Source organism: Lotus japonicus, chromosome 3 (genome assembly GCF_012489685.1).
Source record: "Lotus japonicus ecotype B-129 chromosome 3, LjGifu_v1.2".
NCBI classification, from domain to species: Eukaryota; Viridiplantae; Streptophyta; class Magnoliopsida; order Fabales; family Fabaceae; genus Lotus; species Lotus japonicus.
This window is the reverse complement of record NC_080043.1, coordinates 200,188-215,903: the sequence shown is the minus strand read 5'-3', so window position 1 is coordinate 215,903 and position 15,716 is coordinate 200,188. Positions and strand designations below refer to the sequence as shown.

The following is a 15,716-nucleotide window of genomic DNA, read 5'->3' as shown; positions in this document are numbered from 1 at the left end:
TTAAGAAGCAGCTAGATAATATTGGAATCGATTTGTTTGGTTGATGCGTTTTTAGCTAAATCTAATGTCGCAAGGTGCGTTAGATTTAGAGAAACTATTAATATGATTGTTGGTTGGTTTTCAAATGATGTTTCTGCTTCTGTCACCAATTGGGATATGGAGGAATATGTTGTAGTGTTGTGTTGGAGGATATTCCTTTGGTGATGAGCTTCCTGAGACAAGATCTATTGAAAATTGGTGAATCAAACACATTTTCACTAGTCCATAACCTTAATAAGGTCGTGTTCATCACGTAAACATATCCCTGATGGAAGTCATTTTGATTTTCGGTTGTTTGATATTGTAAACTATATTCCTTCATTTCCTTGTACCATACGATGCAAAAATTGTTTTTATAATGCAAACAATCCGAGTAATACTCACATTTAATTTTGTAGAAGATGCTAGGAAAGAAATTGAGGCGGATGAGGCTTCCAGCATTTCTTTTGGGCTCGAACCTCAGTATTTTAGGCCTAAGAAAAACAGCCCAAAAACTAAATAAGCTAGACAAAAGGGCTGTGTTGGACAAAAAAGACAAATGTGTAGATGTATTTTGACACCTATATAAAAATGCATATTTTGACCCCAAAAAAATGCATACCATAGCAGCAGCAAAACAATACTTTACTTTCATGTTTGTTTTGGTGTTAAAGCAACACAAATGTGATTTCACTTATTTTAAAACATCATTGGAGAATCTAAAATTTGTTACGTTAAATTTTAACATGAATTGAAAAAATAAGATTTTGACATGTTGGCTTTTACTTGAGTTCAATAGAATTTCAAAAACAATTCACATCTACATTTTAGCAAGGCTCACGTGGCATAACATCATCAAATTAAAATTGAACAAACACGCACACACTTTACCAAGATCATAACATGCAACAAACAATTATACTTTAATGAACGTTGTTCTTCCTCGTCATGAAAACATTAAGAAACAGTAGAGAAATAAAGTCCAGTTCACATTCAATATTTCAAAGCAATAAATTCAAGAAAATAGAGAAATAAAAAGAAGTTCAAGCTTGAAACTCTTCAAATTACTTTGAAAATTTGGGGTTAAGGAAACCCCATAGCTCAAAATTATAAAACACTAGATATTACTACCCGTGCGTTGCACGGGTTTATTTACAATATTTTTACATTACATAAAATTATTATAATTTAAAAAATAAATATACACTAAAAAGCATTTTAATTATAAGATATAAAAATAAAAAAATAATTGTGTTAAGACATTTCAATATATAGTATTAGTGTTCTCTTTATGAAATATATAGTATTAACCAAATTTAACAATTAACATTGAAGTAATTTTAAAATTTAACAATATGATAAATTTTTAAGTTAATTTGAAATATTTTAGATTAAGTCATAAATTTTTAATATCATTAAATTAGTTGTAATTAATAACATTTTTTTATTGTTTACCGAGAAAATTATTTGTTTGGAGAGACAATAATAATATTCCAAATAGGTGCACCCCAGTCAAGACCAACAACATAATTTAGAACAAATAAGAAACAAAACCTAAACCATCCGTAAGGAAAATCAACTAAATAACAATTAAATAGTTTAATACATTAAGTAAGTGGTTATACATCAAGGAAAGAAGGGAATTTGAAGTTCTATATAAGCTAAGAGATAAGATGCATAAACATACAAAATTCCTAATGTATGCTTAATTTATGTAAATTAAAATTACATAGCAAAATTTAGATCTATGAATATATACCTTGAAATCCCACAGAGAGACCCCAAAATGACCCCGAACCTCATAAGTCATCTTAGATCAAATTGCTAGAGCCTAGAGAGCTATTTAAGATCAACATATGAAAAAATGAAAAGATAGACGAATTAGAGAATTACCCAGTGCTCTAATTTTCTCAAGGTTCCCTTTGATGGAACATGAATTGTCTTTTCACCTTCAATAGCTTGTTAGCATATAGGAACGTAATTCTATTTATAGTCCAACCCTAGCAAACCTCTTATGCAAATAAAAAGTAAATCTCAATTAGGAGAAATTAGGAGAAATTAGGAGTAGGAAAAAAAAAAGGAATTATGCAAATAAAAAGGAATTGTCATTGTTTCTGAATCTCGTACTAATCGGATAACATCGTATGATAAGATCCAACTTATCACTCAAAAGCTCCAATCACATGAATAATAGTCCAAGATGTTTAATCAAATCGTTCATTTCAAAATATGAATGAAATTTAAAATCGAAAAGAAAAAATTGAGCAATGCAAGAGATCAAATGATTTTAACATCGTATGATAAACCAATCAAGTTTTGATACATTCAGCTCATATCAGTTGTTAACATGTCAAGAGTACTTTGGGTAGACAATGTCCGTAAAAAGCTAGAATTTTGAAGAATTTGGAGGGGAACAAAAAGAACTTGAAGAATGGGTATGAACTATGAAAACGTGCGTTTAAATAATGATTGAATAGGAATTATAAAAGGAGAGAGGACTCACCCAATAATTTATCCATAACACAGATAGGCCCAATGCTATTCAGCCGTTTTTATGAGTAATATAGAGGTAGTGGAGCTAGAATGAAGCTGCACACCCCTTGAAATTAGTAAATTTACATTTAAAAAATTGCAAATTTTAGCAGGTGAAGTGACAATTGTTAAGGCCCCAAAACTAAAACTGATGGAATTACAAAGTGGAATCTTAACGGTAGAAAGGACAAATAAATGACCATTTATATTAAAGTAACCGAATGAAATTACTTGTGCCATTATATCAACCTGCGTTGGAGATGAAAGGTTGATTTGTTTTTATTTTTTTATTTTTTTTAATTTCATCTTAAAGCAGGTGATGAAGATAAAGGTGGGGAACTTGATCATCTCATTATTGCTATTTTTCCAAGTTTTTTGTATTTAATACTTAGCTCAAGTGAGCTTTACTAATATATATAGATTGTTCTCATTTTCAAAAAATGGAAAATAAAAATTTAAACCAAACATATTTCTTAAATCTTGAAAAATTAAAAATGAAAATAATTTTCAGAAAATGAAATTAGAAAATGAAAACTGAAAATGTTTTCTCAAACCAAATAGGCCCTAAATTTGAGTATTTTTGAAGGATGTAACAGAATCGCACATGAAAAAAGTGAACAATGCGCATGAAATTCTCCATTGATAAAAAAATTATAAACGAAATTCCCATGAAAAATTGTAGAAAATCTGTAGAAATTTTTTTTTTTTAGTACATCGGAAAGATAAATTGCACCAGCCAGGAATCGACCCCTGGACCTCCCCTACCCAACTCATATGTCTCCTAACTCCTACCACTTGAGCTATCCTATGAGGACAATTTGTAGAAAAAAGTTCATAAGAAATTTTATTATAAAATTTATGGGAAAATCCGTAACAAATAGGAGGTATTAATTTGCAGCTATCTTTTGGGAAAAAACAGTAGAAAATGACAGGAAAATCTCTAGGAGATGTAGTAGGAAATTAAAATTCATTAGGAGGTATTAAATATTAATCCATAGAAAGATCTGTGGTGAAAACTGTAGGAATATTTGTAGGGAAAAGCTGTAGAAATACCTCTACAAAAAAAGTAGTGGGAAAATCCATAGCAAATAAGAAGTTTTATTATATAGGAAAATCAATTGAATTGTAGGAAAATGAAAATCCCTACAAAAAGCGGCAGGAAATCCACATAAAATAAACTAGCTTTTACGAGCATTCTCTCGCTGATTATTTGACTAATTAGTTCTCACTCTTAAATCTAATCATGTCACTGATTGGCTGTTTCACCAATTGTGTGTAGTTTATAGGTTGTAATCACCCTTGATATCTTACCTACTACACCATGAAAATACACCATACCAAATTCTTTAAAAAAATTCATGTGTGGTGTTTTGTGTCACCACATTACATATGTTAGTACACTCATGCTTCATTTATATATATATGATGCAAATTTCATTGAAATGATACATACTCGTCACAAAAATAAAAATTGGTTGTTTGAATCTTTAGATTGAAAGTTTAATTTCTAAGACTGTATCTTGAAGAGACATTTGGTCTTCACCCTACTAAATAAGAATAGTGATAGTAATTTTTTAAAAAATTTATTAAAATGATATAAAATTTAAGGCAAATAATTAAAGTAAGGCATATTAGATCAAAATGTTAAAAAAATAGGAAAGTTAAAAAATAATTAAACTAACTAAAGGCTTTATTTATTATACTACTAATGAAGAAGCTTTTTAATAGTAGTTTTTTACTTACATTACACCGACACTTGTCTGGTCTTGTCTCTCTCCATCATCTTCTTATTGTTGGTTTGTTCATGTGTTGGTGTTGAAATTGAACAAGATGTTGAAGTTGAAGTTGAATTCAAACCTTCAATTCAATTTAAGACAATTGTGAACCAGAGACAGGGAACACAGAAGATCCAACTTTGAAGAAGAAATGGGAGTAGATTTGAGGCAAGTGGTGGCTGGTGTGCTCACCCTCACAATGTTCGTCATGCTTGGAAATATGATCAAAACAGACCACTTTGATTCACTCCAAGTAAACACACTCCCCTCTCTTGCTTTTTAATTTTTTAGTTGATTTGAATTGATCAAATGAAAACCCTTTTTCTCTATATTGATCTCAAAGCTTGTAGATAAATTAGAAGATCCTTAGTTACAATACAATTACAAACTAGAACAACATTAATAAAACATGTAGACTAGTCACTTCAATTGGTGTTCCTGATCTTCAAAATCAAGACTTTACAATTAGTTTATATGGTTTGTCCTTTTTACATTACAAGGAAAAGCTTCCAGGAACAATGGAGGATTCCAACTTTGAGACTGCAAAGTTTGATGCTACTCATGTAAGAAAGGATATAGGGCTTTGGAAGGGTGATACTGATTTGGATGACCTAAAACCGTGTTGGGTTAAGCCATCATCTGCTGGTAAGATTTGATTTCAGGACTGATGACCTTATATCATAATTACAAGTCTTTCTTCTGTCTTTAATAATTCATATTTTGTCATGGCTGGCAGATGATGTAGAGCAGACTGAAGGGTTTGTTACTTTTGCATTAACCAATGGCCCGGAGTACCATATTTCTCAGGTAACTTATTCAATCATTGTGCTTAACTTAGTGAGGAGTTGCTTATGTTTTTCCTTTTGATAATGCCCACCTCTGTTCTAACAAATTTAGTGGTGTGAGAAAAGGAAAGACTATTTTATGACATGTTCTGGTCACCTTCCGCTACTGATGATTGTTATACTAAGATTTATAATATTTTGCTATTCTGTGATGAGGATGCCTTTGTGGAACAGCAATATCTAAGAAGGAAGGGGACAGTAGATTAGATTTTTATTTTGCTTGTTTACAACTCTTTTTTTTATCCATAATTTGATTCAGATCTTTATCATATCATTCAACATATCTTTCCTAGTAATTACAATCTTTATATTGGCTATTAATATTCAAGAAAAAATCTATCAATTGTTTTCTCTTAATTTCGTTAATTTTAGAAGGAGCTCAGTCAAGAGCCAGTCTGCCAGATTCACTATAGGTAATAAAATGGATTCTTCTGTGTCTAGGTCCTACTCTAAGACGTATAAGTGTATAACATTCTGTTCTTGTTATTTCTTTCCTTCATTATTTTGAGGTTATTGCCTCTTTCATTCATTATTCCCATTCCTTTCTTCCTTTCTCTATTCTTCTTAATAGATCTCATCTTATCACTAAATGCCCTGTTAAATGACTAAATTTTTATGTATTTACCCAACCAAGAAATCTTTTCATGAGTTAGTAGATCATGCTGCATGTTATTATTTCATTTCCTTGTGCTTTTAATATATCAATCTAATTATCATCTAGAACTTAGCCTTTATGTCTAGTGTTGAGTTTGTTGCTTTCCAAGAGTGGTGAAGAATTGCTTTGCTTTGCCTGTTTTTCCCCGTCGTAGAGGCCTACTGCTACTAGTTGCTAACATCTATAATTGTTAGTTCTATATTCGTTACCTCATAGCTTTAAATACTGTGAGACCCTGATAGAGACACCCACCTCAACATATGTAATTTCAATTATTATTTCCTATATTGTCTAATAATCTGGCCATGCGTTGATCAGATAGAAAATGCGGTGATTGTTGCTAGAAATCTTGGGGCAACACTTGTAATACCTGAGATCAGAGGAAGCCAGCCTGGTGACAAGAGGTTAGCACTGAAATTCACTCCATGACCTCTACCTAGCCTAGTCTTAATTTTTTTTTTATGGTAATATAACTTTTTTTCCTTTCAAAATGAGTAGCTATAACATTATTGTTGTTTTTCTTTCTGTGTTAAATGTTCTTCTTCTTTTTGTGTCAGCAACCAAGATATATAAGCTAGTGATGTAAACAATGAGCTGAAATTGAGTTAGCTTTATTAATTTCTCAAGTGCTAAAGAAATATATATATATATATATATATATATTTTACTGCCTCTTTTTATTTCCAATTAGTAGGGTCTAGAATTACTTTTAGAAACCAATCTTAGGATTTCACCTAACAACTTAAGCGTTTTGATTAGTTGGTCCTTCACATAAGTAATGCCAGTCTTTTTCAATTCATCTTTTCTCTGGATATCTGGCATTTTTTGTGTTGCCACTGTTGCTCTTATGAAACATTATACTAGTCATGAAAGTAGCTATCACAGGGAAGAGAGAAGGTAGGTGGTTTGTTTTTGTGGTTTTTATCTGTCACGATTGCAATACCTGGCAAAAAAACTTTCTATTTGTTCTGTATTATTATACGCTTAGTAGCCGTGCTTCATTTTTCTGTCACACTTAGATAAACATTCGAACACAAGTGAGGCCAGAAGCCAGGGCGAGGCCAGGCCAAAATCCTTGGCCAAGTTGTAGATTAACAACTTTAAAACTGACTCAAGGCCTCCCATTAAACAAGGATCAATTTTCAACTTTGTTTTTTCAGGTCCCATTTTTTTGAAGCTTGCTTTGGATGTGTAGCTCAATTTGAGCATGCTTAAATGTAGATGGTACTGATGAATATATCAGGGTTGAACTCAATTTTGAATTCATTCTAATTTACTTTTGAGTGTAAAGCAGTACTAGTTTATAACAAATATAATTGGCATCCCAGGAACTTTGAGGATATTTATGATGTCGAGGTGTTCATGAAAAGCATGGAAGGAGTGGTCAGAGTGGTAAAGGATCTTCCTGGTCATAGATCAACACAGAATATTGCTGCTGTGAAAGTCCCTAATCGGGTTACAGAAGACTACATAGCTAAACATGTTGAGCCAATATATAGAACGAAGGGAAGCATAAGGCTTGCAACTTTCTTCCCTTCAATAAACATGAGAAAGGCAGGGAAAAAAGGTGACACTGATTCTGTTGCGTGCTTAGCAATGTTTGAAAGTTTAGAATTGCAGCCAGAAATGCATGAAGTGGTTGACTCAATGGTTGAAAGACTAAGAACTTTAAGCAGAAATTCAAATGGCCAATTTATAGCTGTGGACTTGAGGGTTGAGATGTTGGATAAGAAAGGCTGCCAAGGTAGTGATAATGATGCAGAGAAAAGCTGCTACAATGCACAAGATATTGCAGTATTTTTGAGGAAGATTGGTTTTGAGAAGGATACCACAGTTTATGTGACTGAATCAAGGTGGGATAGCAGCCTTGATGCTCTGAAGGATTTGTTCCCTAAAACTTATACAAAGGTGAGTTGTGTTTTTTCTTGATATACCTGTCTCAACTCTCTCTCTCTCTCTCTCTCTCTCTCTCACACACACACACACACACACACACACACTTGTTAAGTTGAGAACTGTTATCAACACTCCCATTTATTGGTTAAGAAAAGAGATTATTCAAGTTCTGCGTGTTTGGATCAGAGTTGGCACAATTGATTCTAGATAAAATTGATCTTGGCAAAATTGACTATAGTAAGAGTGAGTTGAAAGTGCTTATCAAAAAAAAAAAAGAGTGAGTTGAAAGTGAAGTGATTTATGTTCAGATACATTTAAGAAAAAAGTGGTTTTGTAAGGTAATATTGTGGAGTCTAAATGTAAAATCTCATAATTGATTATGTTCAATGCAAAAACTACTTTCTCTAGCTTGTCTTAATTGACTTTGGGAATGAAATCAATTCTTCAAAATGACTCCCAAACATCTATATTGTCATCAAAATTGATTTTACTCTATTAGAGTCAATTATGAGGTTCCCCCGGGGAACCAAACACAGTGTTAAAGTGAGAGCTGTTAGCCGTTTTTTTTCAAGTTCTTACATTGAAATAGCCACAGAAAATTCTATAACATTTAAGCATTGTTTGCACTAGACTTATAAAATCCTGGTTGCCTCTGGTGCAGGAAGCCATCATGCCTGCAGATAAGAAGACAAAGTTCTTAGATTCGAAAGATTCTGAAATTGAGAAAGTGATTGACTTCTACTTAAGTTTCCAGAGTGACGTTTTCGTACCAGCAATTTCAGGTCTGTTCTATGCGAATGTAGTTGGAAAGAGAATCGGTTCTGGAAAGACACAGATACTGGTTCCAGCTCATATTTCAGGTTCATCTGCTTCTGCCTCCAATTTCGTGTCCTCCTATGTTTCCAAGAAAAACCACTTTGCTTATTCTTGTTACTGTTAAGAATCTTGTACCAAAAGGTCATCCTTCCCCTGTTAGTTTATTTGTTCAACTTGATATGGTCTCGGGGTGTTCATTTTTTCATTAAGGGGTGTTCATTGGATTAGCGCGTATATAGGATTTTTTGTATAAATTTTTTTATTTGAGAATGATTCAAAATTTATGTGTAATTCATTTTTATGTAAATGACTAATTTATTTTTAACATGATAGCTACTTATTAGCATACTCCTTATTTTTGTTTTCTTAAATAGTGTCTCAATGATGTTTGTGAAGTCAGGTTTCAAAATAACTTTTATGATCCTTAACTTAGATGATCAGGATAAATAAGGAAAGCATGTTTCCCATTTTTTTTTTTTTTTTGAAATATGCCTCAAAATTAATTAAATGCCAACCGGCAACTGTGCTGATACATCAGAAATAACCAAAGGTAAAGCAGCATCAGGAACTTCCTCCACCCACACTAAATTAGCATAGGTTTCGGCGTTCCGAGCTAAAAAGTCCGCTACGGTATTACCCGTGCGTCTAACAAAAGAAACAGTAAAATAATCAAAACTCGAAAGTAATAAACGACAATCTCTAATAATAGAGCTAAAATAAGACCTTCCTTCCTCCCTTGCATGGCAAGACCTGAAAAGTTGAAGACAATCCGTCTCCACACAAATCCGTCGAAAGCCCAAGTCAATAGCCAACTGCAATGTCCACCGCATGCTCATGGCCTCCGCCAAGATAGGAGAGATAGTGTGAAGAGGAAAGGAACAAGCCGCTGCCACAACAGCTCCCTCGTGGTCCCTCGCTACCATACCCAAACCCGTAACACCACCATCATGGAAGGAAGCATCAAAATTACATTTGATAATTCCATGGGCTGGTTTGTGCCACTTCGCTGGCATGGTCACCGTGGGCATGCCACCTTGCTCGCGAGCTAGAGCCTCAGCCATCAAGTGTGTTACGCGCCGGAGAACACCGTCCACCGCTAAGACCCCTTGTTGGAAATTCACCTGGTTACGTGCCTCCCAAATAGCATAAACAGTGGCTTGTGCCATAGCCAAAATCTCCTCATCTCCATGTAGAACAATGGCTGACCAGAAATCTCTAAAAGAAGAGAAAAAATCAGCATGGAAAGCACCTGGAGAAGCAAACCAAATCTGCCTGGTGATTGGACAATGCAAGAACAAATGATCCTCCGTTTCGTTGCTCGCTGCACAGAAACTACAACCTGGATCCACATCCACTCGGCGACGGAACAAACTGTCCTTCAGCGGGAGAAAACCGGAGATGGCGCGCCAGTTGGTTTCTTTGCATCTAGGAAGAGCTTGCGTGGCCCAAAACCGGCTCCAGAACGCTGGTCTCAAGGGGGCTGATGATGAGAAGGATGTTGCATCACGGGACAGCAGCATACACATGAAGTTATAGCCCCCCTTGGACGTGTAGTTGCCATCATTTGAACCTGGCCAGTAAAGCTCATCCTGGCCCCCATGCATACCCAACGGGATAGACAAAATTTGTGTCCCTGTACTAGGATTGAAGACAAACTCAATCAAATTTTTATTCCAACAATGCCTAGTGTGATCAATAAGCATAGAAACCTTCGTCAAAGCAAACTCATCCACTAAATCTTGTCTGTAAATGAGAGGAGCTCCCCCCGGTACCCAATTATCCGTCCATATGTTTACCTGAGACCCATCACCGATCCTCCAAACACAACCATGCTCAAAGACCCAACTGGTCTTCAAAATACTAGTCCATGCATAGCTCGAACGATACCCTTTCTTGGCCTCTCGTAAAGTACAGCCATTGAAATACACCACTTTGAAAACACGAGCTAACAAGCTAGTGTGGATGCGCCACCAGTTCTTACCTACTAGTGCCATGTTTCCCTTTAGTTGAATATAACTAAATAAAAGTTTTGGTTCAGGAGCTTTGATATCTTTCCTTCATATATTTGACCATAATGAAAGTATTTAAGCGTTAGAGGCTGGACCATCAGACATTATCTATCAGAACTTCAGAAGGCCGGGATGATATTCCTTCAAAACATATATCATCAATGACATTCGAGGATGCAACAATGATGATCCGAAAGTGGAATGAATACTTTTAGCTTTCAAATTTTATAAGATTTTGGCTGAAATAAGTTTTTCCTCCCTGCAAAATACATTGTTTTTATTTTTCATCGGTGGAATTTTTTATTTATTTAACATTCTCCCAAAATTATACGTTTTGTTTTTAGTCTTTGTCGTCACATTTTCCATCCAACCTAAATGGAATTACACATGACATGGGTTAAATGCTTATTGTGTTATATAGTTATTGTATTTATTCATTTATGTACTTGCATTAATTGTGTTAATTTCATTCAGGTTGGATGGAAAATGTATCGCAAGGACAAAAAAAAATCGTGTAATTTTGGGCGGATGTTAAACAATTTTTTTCCAATGACGAAAAATAAAAATGATGTATTTTATAAGGACGAAAAACTTATTTTAGCCTAAGATTTTTCTTCTTCGTGCGCACTTCAAAACGATCAAAATACTTTATTAAAATTTTCTTATAGCTCCATACATTGTTCTCAATAAAATGTTATGGAGTCATAAAACCGTCTTTTAATATGATCGTTATTGCTTAGTTTAAATTTGAATAAATTTTGGCTTGAGAAAGTTTGGTTAAATCTCCCCTTCATCATATAATGAAACTCGGAAAAATTAATTTTTTTGAATTCCGTCACCACTCCAAGGGCTAATATCATTAAAATTCAGAAATTTTGACTAAAAATTGGAAATTTCCACCGACACTCAGAAATTTGCACAAATTTTAGCTTGAAAAAGTTTGGTTAAAGCACCCCTTCATTATATGATAAAACTCGTAAAATTTAATTTTTTTGGAATTTGTCACTTATTCAATGGGCATTTAGCTTTAAAACTCAAGAGCAACTAAATTGATGGGCTAACATCTTTAAAACTCACGAATTTCGACAAAAAATTGAAAATCTGCACCAACACTAAAAAAACTTGCCCATATTTTACGTTGAGAAAGTTTGGTTAAGGCTCCCCTTAATCATACGATGAAACTCGGAAAAATTAATTTTTTTGAATTCTGTCACCCGTTCCAAGGGCTAATACATTGAAAATTCAAGAATTTCGACAAAAAATTGAAAATTTCAACAAACACTCAAAAATTTGAACGCTTGAGAAAGTTTGGTAAAATCTTCCCTTCATCACATAATGAAACTCGGAAAAATTAATTTTTTTGAATTCTGTCACCTATTCCAATGACTAATACTTTTAAAATTCAGGAATTTCGACTAAAAATTAGAAATTTCCACCGACACACAGAAATTTGCCCAAGTTTTAGCTTGAGAAAATTTGGTTAAAACACCCTTTCATTATATGATGAAACTCGTAAAATTCAATTTTTTTGGAATTCGTCACTTATTCCATGGGCATTTAGCTTTAAAACTCAAGAATTTCGAACAAAAATTGAAAATTTCCACCAACACTCTAACATTTGCACAAATTTATTATGAGAAAGTTTGGTTAAAGTTCTCCTTCATCATATTATGAAATGTGGGGAATTTAATTTTTTTTTCGATTTTCGTCACTCATTCCATGGGCTAACACCTATAAAACGCAGGAATTACGGCTAAAAACAAAAAAACTACACCGATACTCAAAAATTTCATAATATTAATCCTGAGTAAAACTTGGTTAAATCGTCTCTTCTTTATACCATGAAACTCAAAAAAAATTAATTTTTTTAGATTTCGCAACTAAATCCAAGGGCTAACATCTTTAAAACTCACGAATTTCGACAAAAAATTTAAAATATGCACCTACACTAAAAAACTTGCCCAATTTTACATTGAAAAAGTTTGGCTAAGGCTCCCCTTAATTGAAAATTTGAACCAACACTAAAATAAATTGAACAAATTTTTGCTTGAGAAAGTTTGGTTAAATCTCCCCTTTATCATATAATGAAACTCGGAAAAATTAATTTTTTAGAATTCTGTCACCCATTCCAAGGACTAAAAAACTTAGGAATTTCGACAAAAAGTTAAAATCAGAACCAACACTAAAAAACTTGCCCATATTTTACCTTGAGAAAGTTTGGTTAAGGTTCCCCTTAATCATACGATGAAACTCAGAAAAATTAATTTTTTTGCATTCTGTCACCCATTCCAAGAACTAATACCTTTAAAATTGAGGAATTTCGACTAAAAATTGGAAATTTAAACCGATACTCAGAAATTTGCACAAATTTTATCTTGAGAAAATTTGGTTAAAGCACCCCTTCATTATGTAATGAAACTCGTAAAATATAATTTTTTTGAGTTCGTCACTTATTCCATTGACATTAAACTTTAAAACTCAAGAATTTCGAAAAAAAATTGAAAATTTCCACCAACACTCTAACATTTGCACAAATTTAGCATGAGAATGTTTGGTTAAAGTTCTCCTTCATCATATTATGAAATGTGGGGAATTTAATTTTTTTACGATTTTCGTCACTCATTCCATGGGCTAACACCTATAAAACGCAGGAATTACGGCTAAAAACAAAAAAACTACACCGATACTCAAAAAATTCATAATATTAATCCTGAGTAAAACTTGGTTAAATCGTCCCTTCTTTATACCATGAAACTCAAAAAAATTAAATATTTTAGATTTCGCAACTAAATCCATGGGCTAACATCTTTTTCTAAAAAGAGAAGCATATCATAGATCAATAAAAGGTCAAGGGAACAAAAACTCCCTCTTGTGAGTATTAGAAAGTTCATAACAGAAACATAAAAAAGGAAAGCATGATAATACATAAAACAAGTACATAAAGCAAAGCTGCAAGAAACTAGAAGTAGCTAAGCAAGAGACAAAAGACTAGGACAATGAAAAAAATAAACAGCAGTAGGAATGATTTTCCTTAGATCAACGCCCATGAAACCTTAGCAACATATTAAACGTTCCCAACATCTCATAGACAGAGGAAGCTTCACGAATCAAAGCTCACTTGGCATCAGTCAAGTAGGATAAGTCTACAGCTCATAGCATCATAACTCATAGAGTAGGAACGACCAGATTATTATATAGTAAAACCGAGGCAGCTAGACAAGGACCATGAATAACATCAAATTCATCCTCTCATATCAGAACAGAAACTCGCCTTGGACCATAAAGAAATCAACACATTGGCCATCAGCATTTATAAGGAGAAAATATCAGATATAAACCTGCTGCAGGATGAAATTAATTCAGAATTTTGCCCAAATTCGATTGGCTCTGTGAGCTCCTGATTTTGCCAGTTTATCAGCATGGTTATTTGCCTCCCTGTAAATGTGATTAACCCCAAGGCATCCCACATCAGACATCCGCATATCAAGTTGTATTAAATCTTGGTTAAGCTTCCATGGCCTGTTTTGATCTGAATTAACCCACTCCACGGTGAGAGCAGAGTCCGATTCAATTATTAGATTCCTGACTTGAAATTGCTTGCAGAATATTAAGGCATTTAAGATAGCTTTAAGCTCTGCTTCATACGCCCATAGAACTCCAACAGCTGAAGAGAAAACCCCCAAAATTTGCCTTGAGCAATATCTCAAAATCCCACCTGTTCCGGTATGGAACCTCAGACGTGGGCTAATCAAACTGAGAGCAAGCGAAGTAAATAAAAAATTGAGAAAATTGCGTAAAATGATAGGTCCCCCTACCGCTTGGGTGGTGCCTTTATTTATAGCTTGGGTTTTTAGTCCGAATTGACCATGGGTGACCCGGCCCATTAAGTACAGAATATTGGTTAGCTCAATTACATGATAACTCGGTTCGCCCATATCAGACCATAAGCCCACAAGACACTGAGGCTTAAAATAAAACGAAAGTGTCTTTACGGAGCCCACACCACTAAGTTGCTCATAACTTAAACAAAATGCAAATAGAATGGGCGGACAATCTAAATTTACAGGAAATTTAAATAAAAAGTAAATAATGATCACATTAAGCCAACTCTTCTCTTATATCTTTTTTGATGTGTGAACCAGGCTGTCAAGTCCACTCAGCTATCATTTCATTTACACTTACCGTGTCAAGTTTCAAAATCATCATTACTTCCCCTGTCATAAATATATCCACAAAATATCCTGCATATATCTGGGAACTTGGAGCTACAGTGTTATTTGACGTTTTCAAGTTCCATTAACACAATCATTAAGAAAGAAATAAATGTAATTGAAATCACAAACAAATCCACACATGAAAAGTCACACTCTTTCCTAAAGTAGTTGTACCGATGTACCCTTTCTGAATTGTGAAAATTGAATTCACCCTTAAAAACATCCTCTCTTCCGGACTGATATGTCCTTTCAGATTCGAATTCCTCAACAGTCACCTCCTTTCAAATTCAAAGCTTCTCAGACCATACGTCACTTCCCTCCAATCGTCAGACCATGCGCTTTAAATGCACGTGTGAGATCACGCGTCTGTTCACCCTTTTACTCACCTTTTCATCTTCATCCCCTTTTCTATATAAAGTCCCTTATTTTCACTTTACCCTTATCCGTGCTTTCTCCTTTCACCATATACAAAAAGTTCTAACTTTGTTGTTTCCTCACCCTTAGTACTCCACCTTTGCATCCAAGAACTCCTTATTCTAGAATTTACTCAAGTCACATTTCTCTAAGGTAAATCTCTTCTCTCTTTTCTTTATGGAATTCCTGCATCTTACTTTTGCCTTCAACTTTATATGAATAGTCTGCGTCTTTAACTCAGAAACCTATAGTTTGAATAACCCAAAAATCAATCCTAAACTCCTTCTTCATCTCATACTTCTAAAATTTTATTTTCATGATCAGAAAAATGGCTACTAAACGTACTCGTAGAGAAACCCCCACTCCTAGTGCTCCAACTACCGCGGACTCTCTATGGGTCTCTAGTAAAATCAAGAAACAATTTTCAAAAATTAACACTCCTAAGGCTGTTATAAATCTAATTACTAAATATAATTTTAGAAAGGACGGACTGGATGCCCACCTAGATATACTTCCCTGTTCTTCCGACGAACCCTGTTGTT

The 15,716-nt window shown here is 34.0% G+C and overlaps 2 protein-coding genes across 3 annotated transcripts; one reads left to right on the top strand and one right to left on the bottom strand.

Annotated features, from left to right (window-relative positions):
* The first annotated feature begins 4,289 nt into the window (after positions 1-4,289).
* On the top strand, positions 4,290-8,885 carry LOC130748290 (protein MANNAN SYNTHESIS-RELATED 1-like). Of its 2 annotated transcripts, none has more exons than XM_057601474.1 (6): positions 4,290-4,578; positions 4,832-4,970; positions 5,062-5,132; positions 6,144-6,229; positions 7,154-7,733; positions 8,383-8,885. In XM_057601474.1, exons 1-6 carry the CDS (start codon positions 4,477-4,479, stop codon positions 8,659-8,661), a joined length of 1,257 nt encoding a protein of 418 aa, XP_057457457.1. In that variant the 5' UTR covers positions 4,290-4,476; the 3' UTR covers positions 8,662-8,885. The 2 variants fall into 2 exon arrangements, with proteins under 2 accessions (XP_057457457.1, XP_057457456.1); XM_057601473.1 differs by having other exon boundaries at positions 4,826-4,970.
* Positions 8,886-13,905: 5,020 nt separating this feature from the next.
* On the bottom strand, positions 13,906-15,154 carry LOC130749544 (uncharacterized). Its single transcript, XM_057602918.1, has 2 exons — positions 15,147-15,154; positions 13,906-14,299 (listed from the first exon to the last, which is right to left on the bottom strand). The coding sequence occupies exons 1-2, from the start codon at positions 15,152-15,154 to the stop codon at positions 13,906-13,908; spliced, it is 402 nt and encodes a 133-aa protein (XP_057458901.1).
* Between the last annotated feature and the right edge of the window lie 562 nt (positions 15,155-15,716).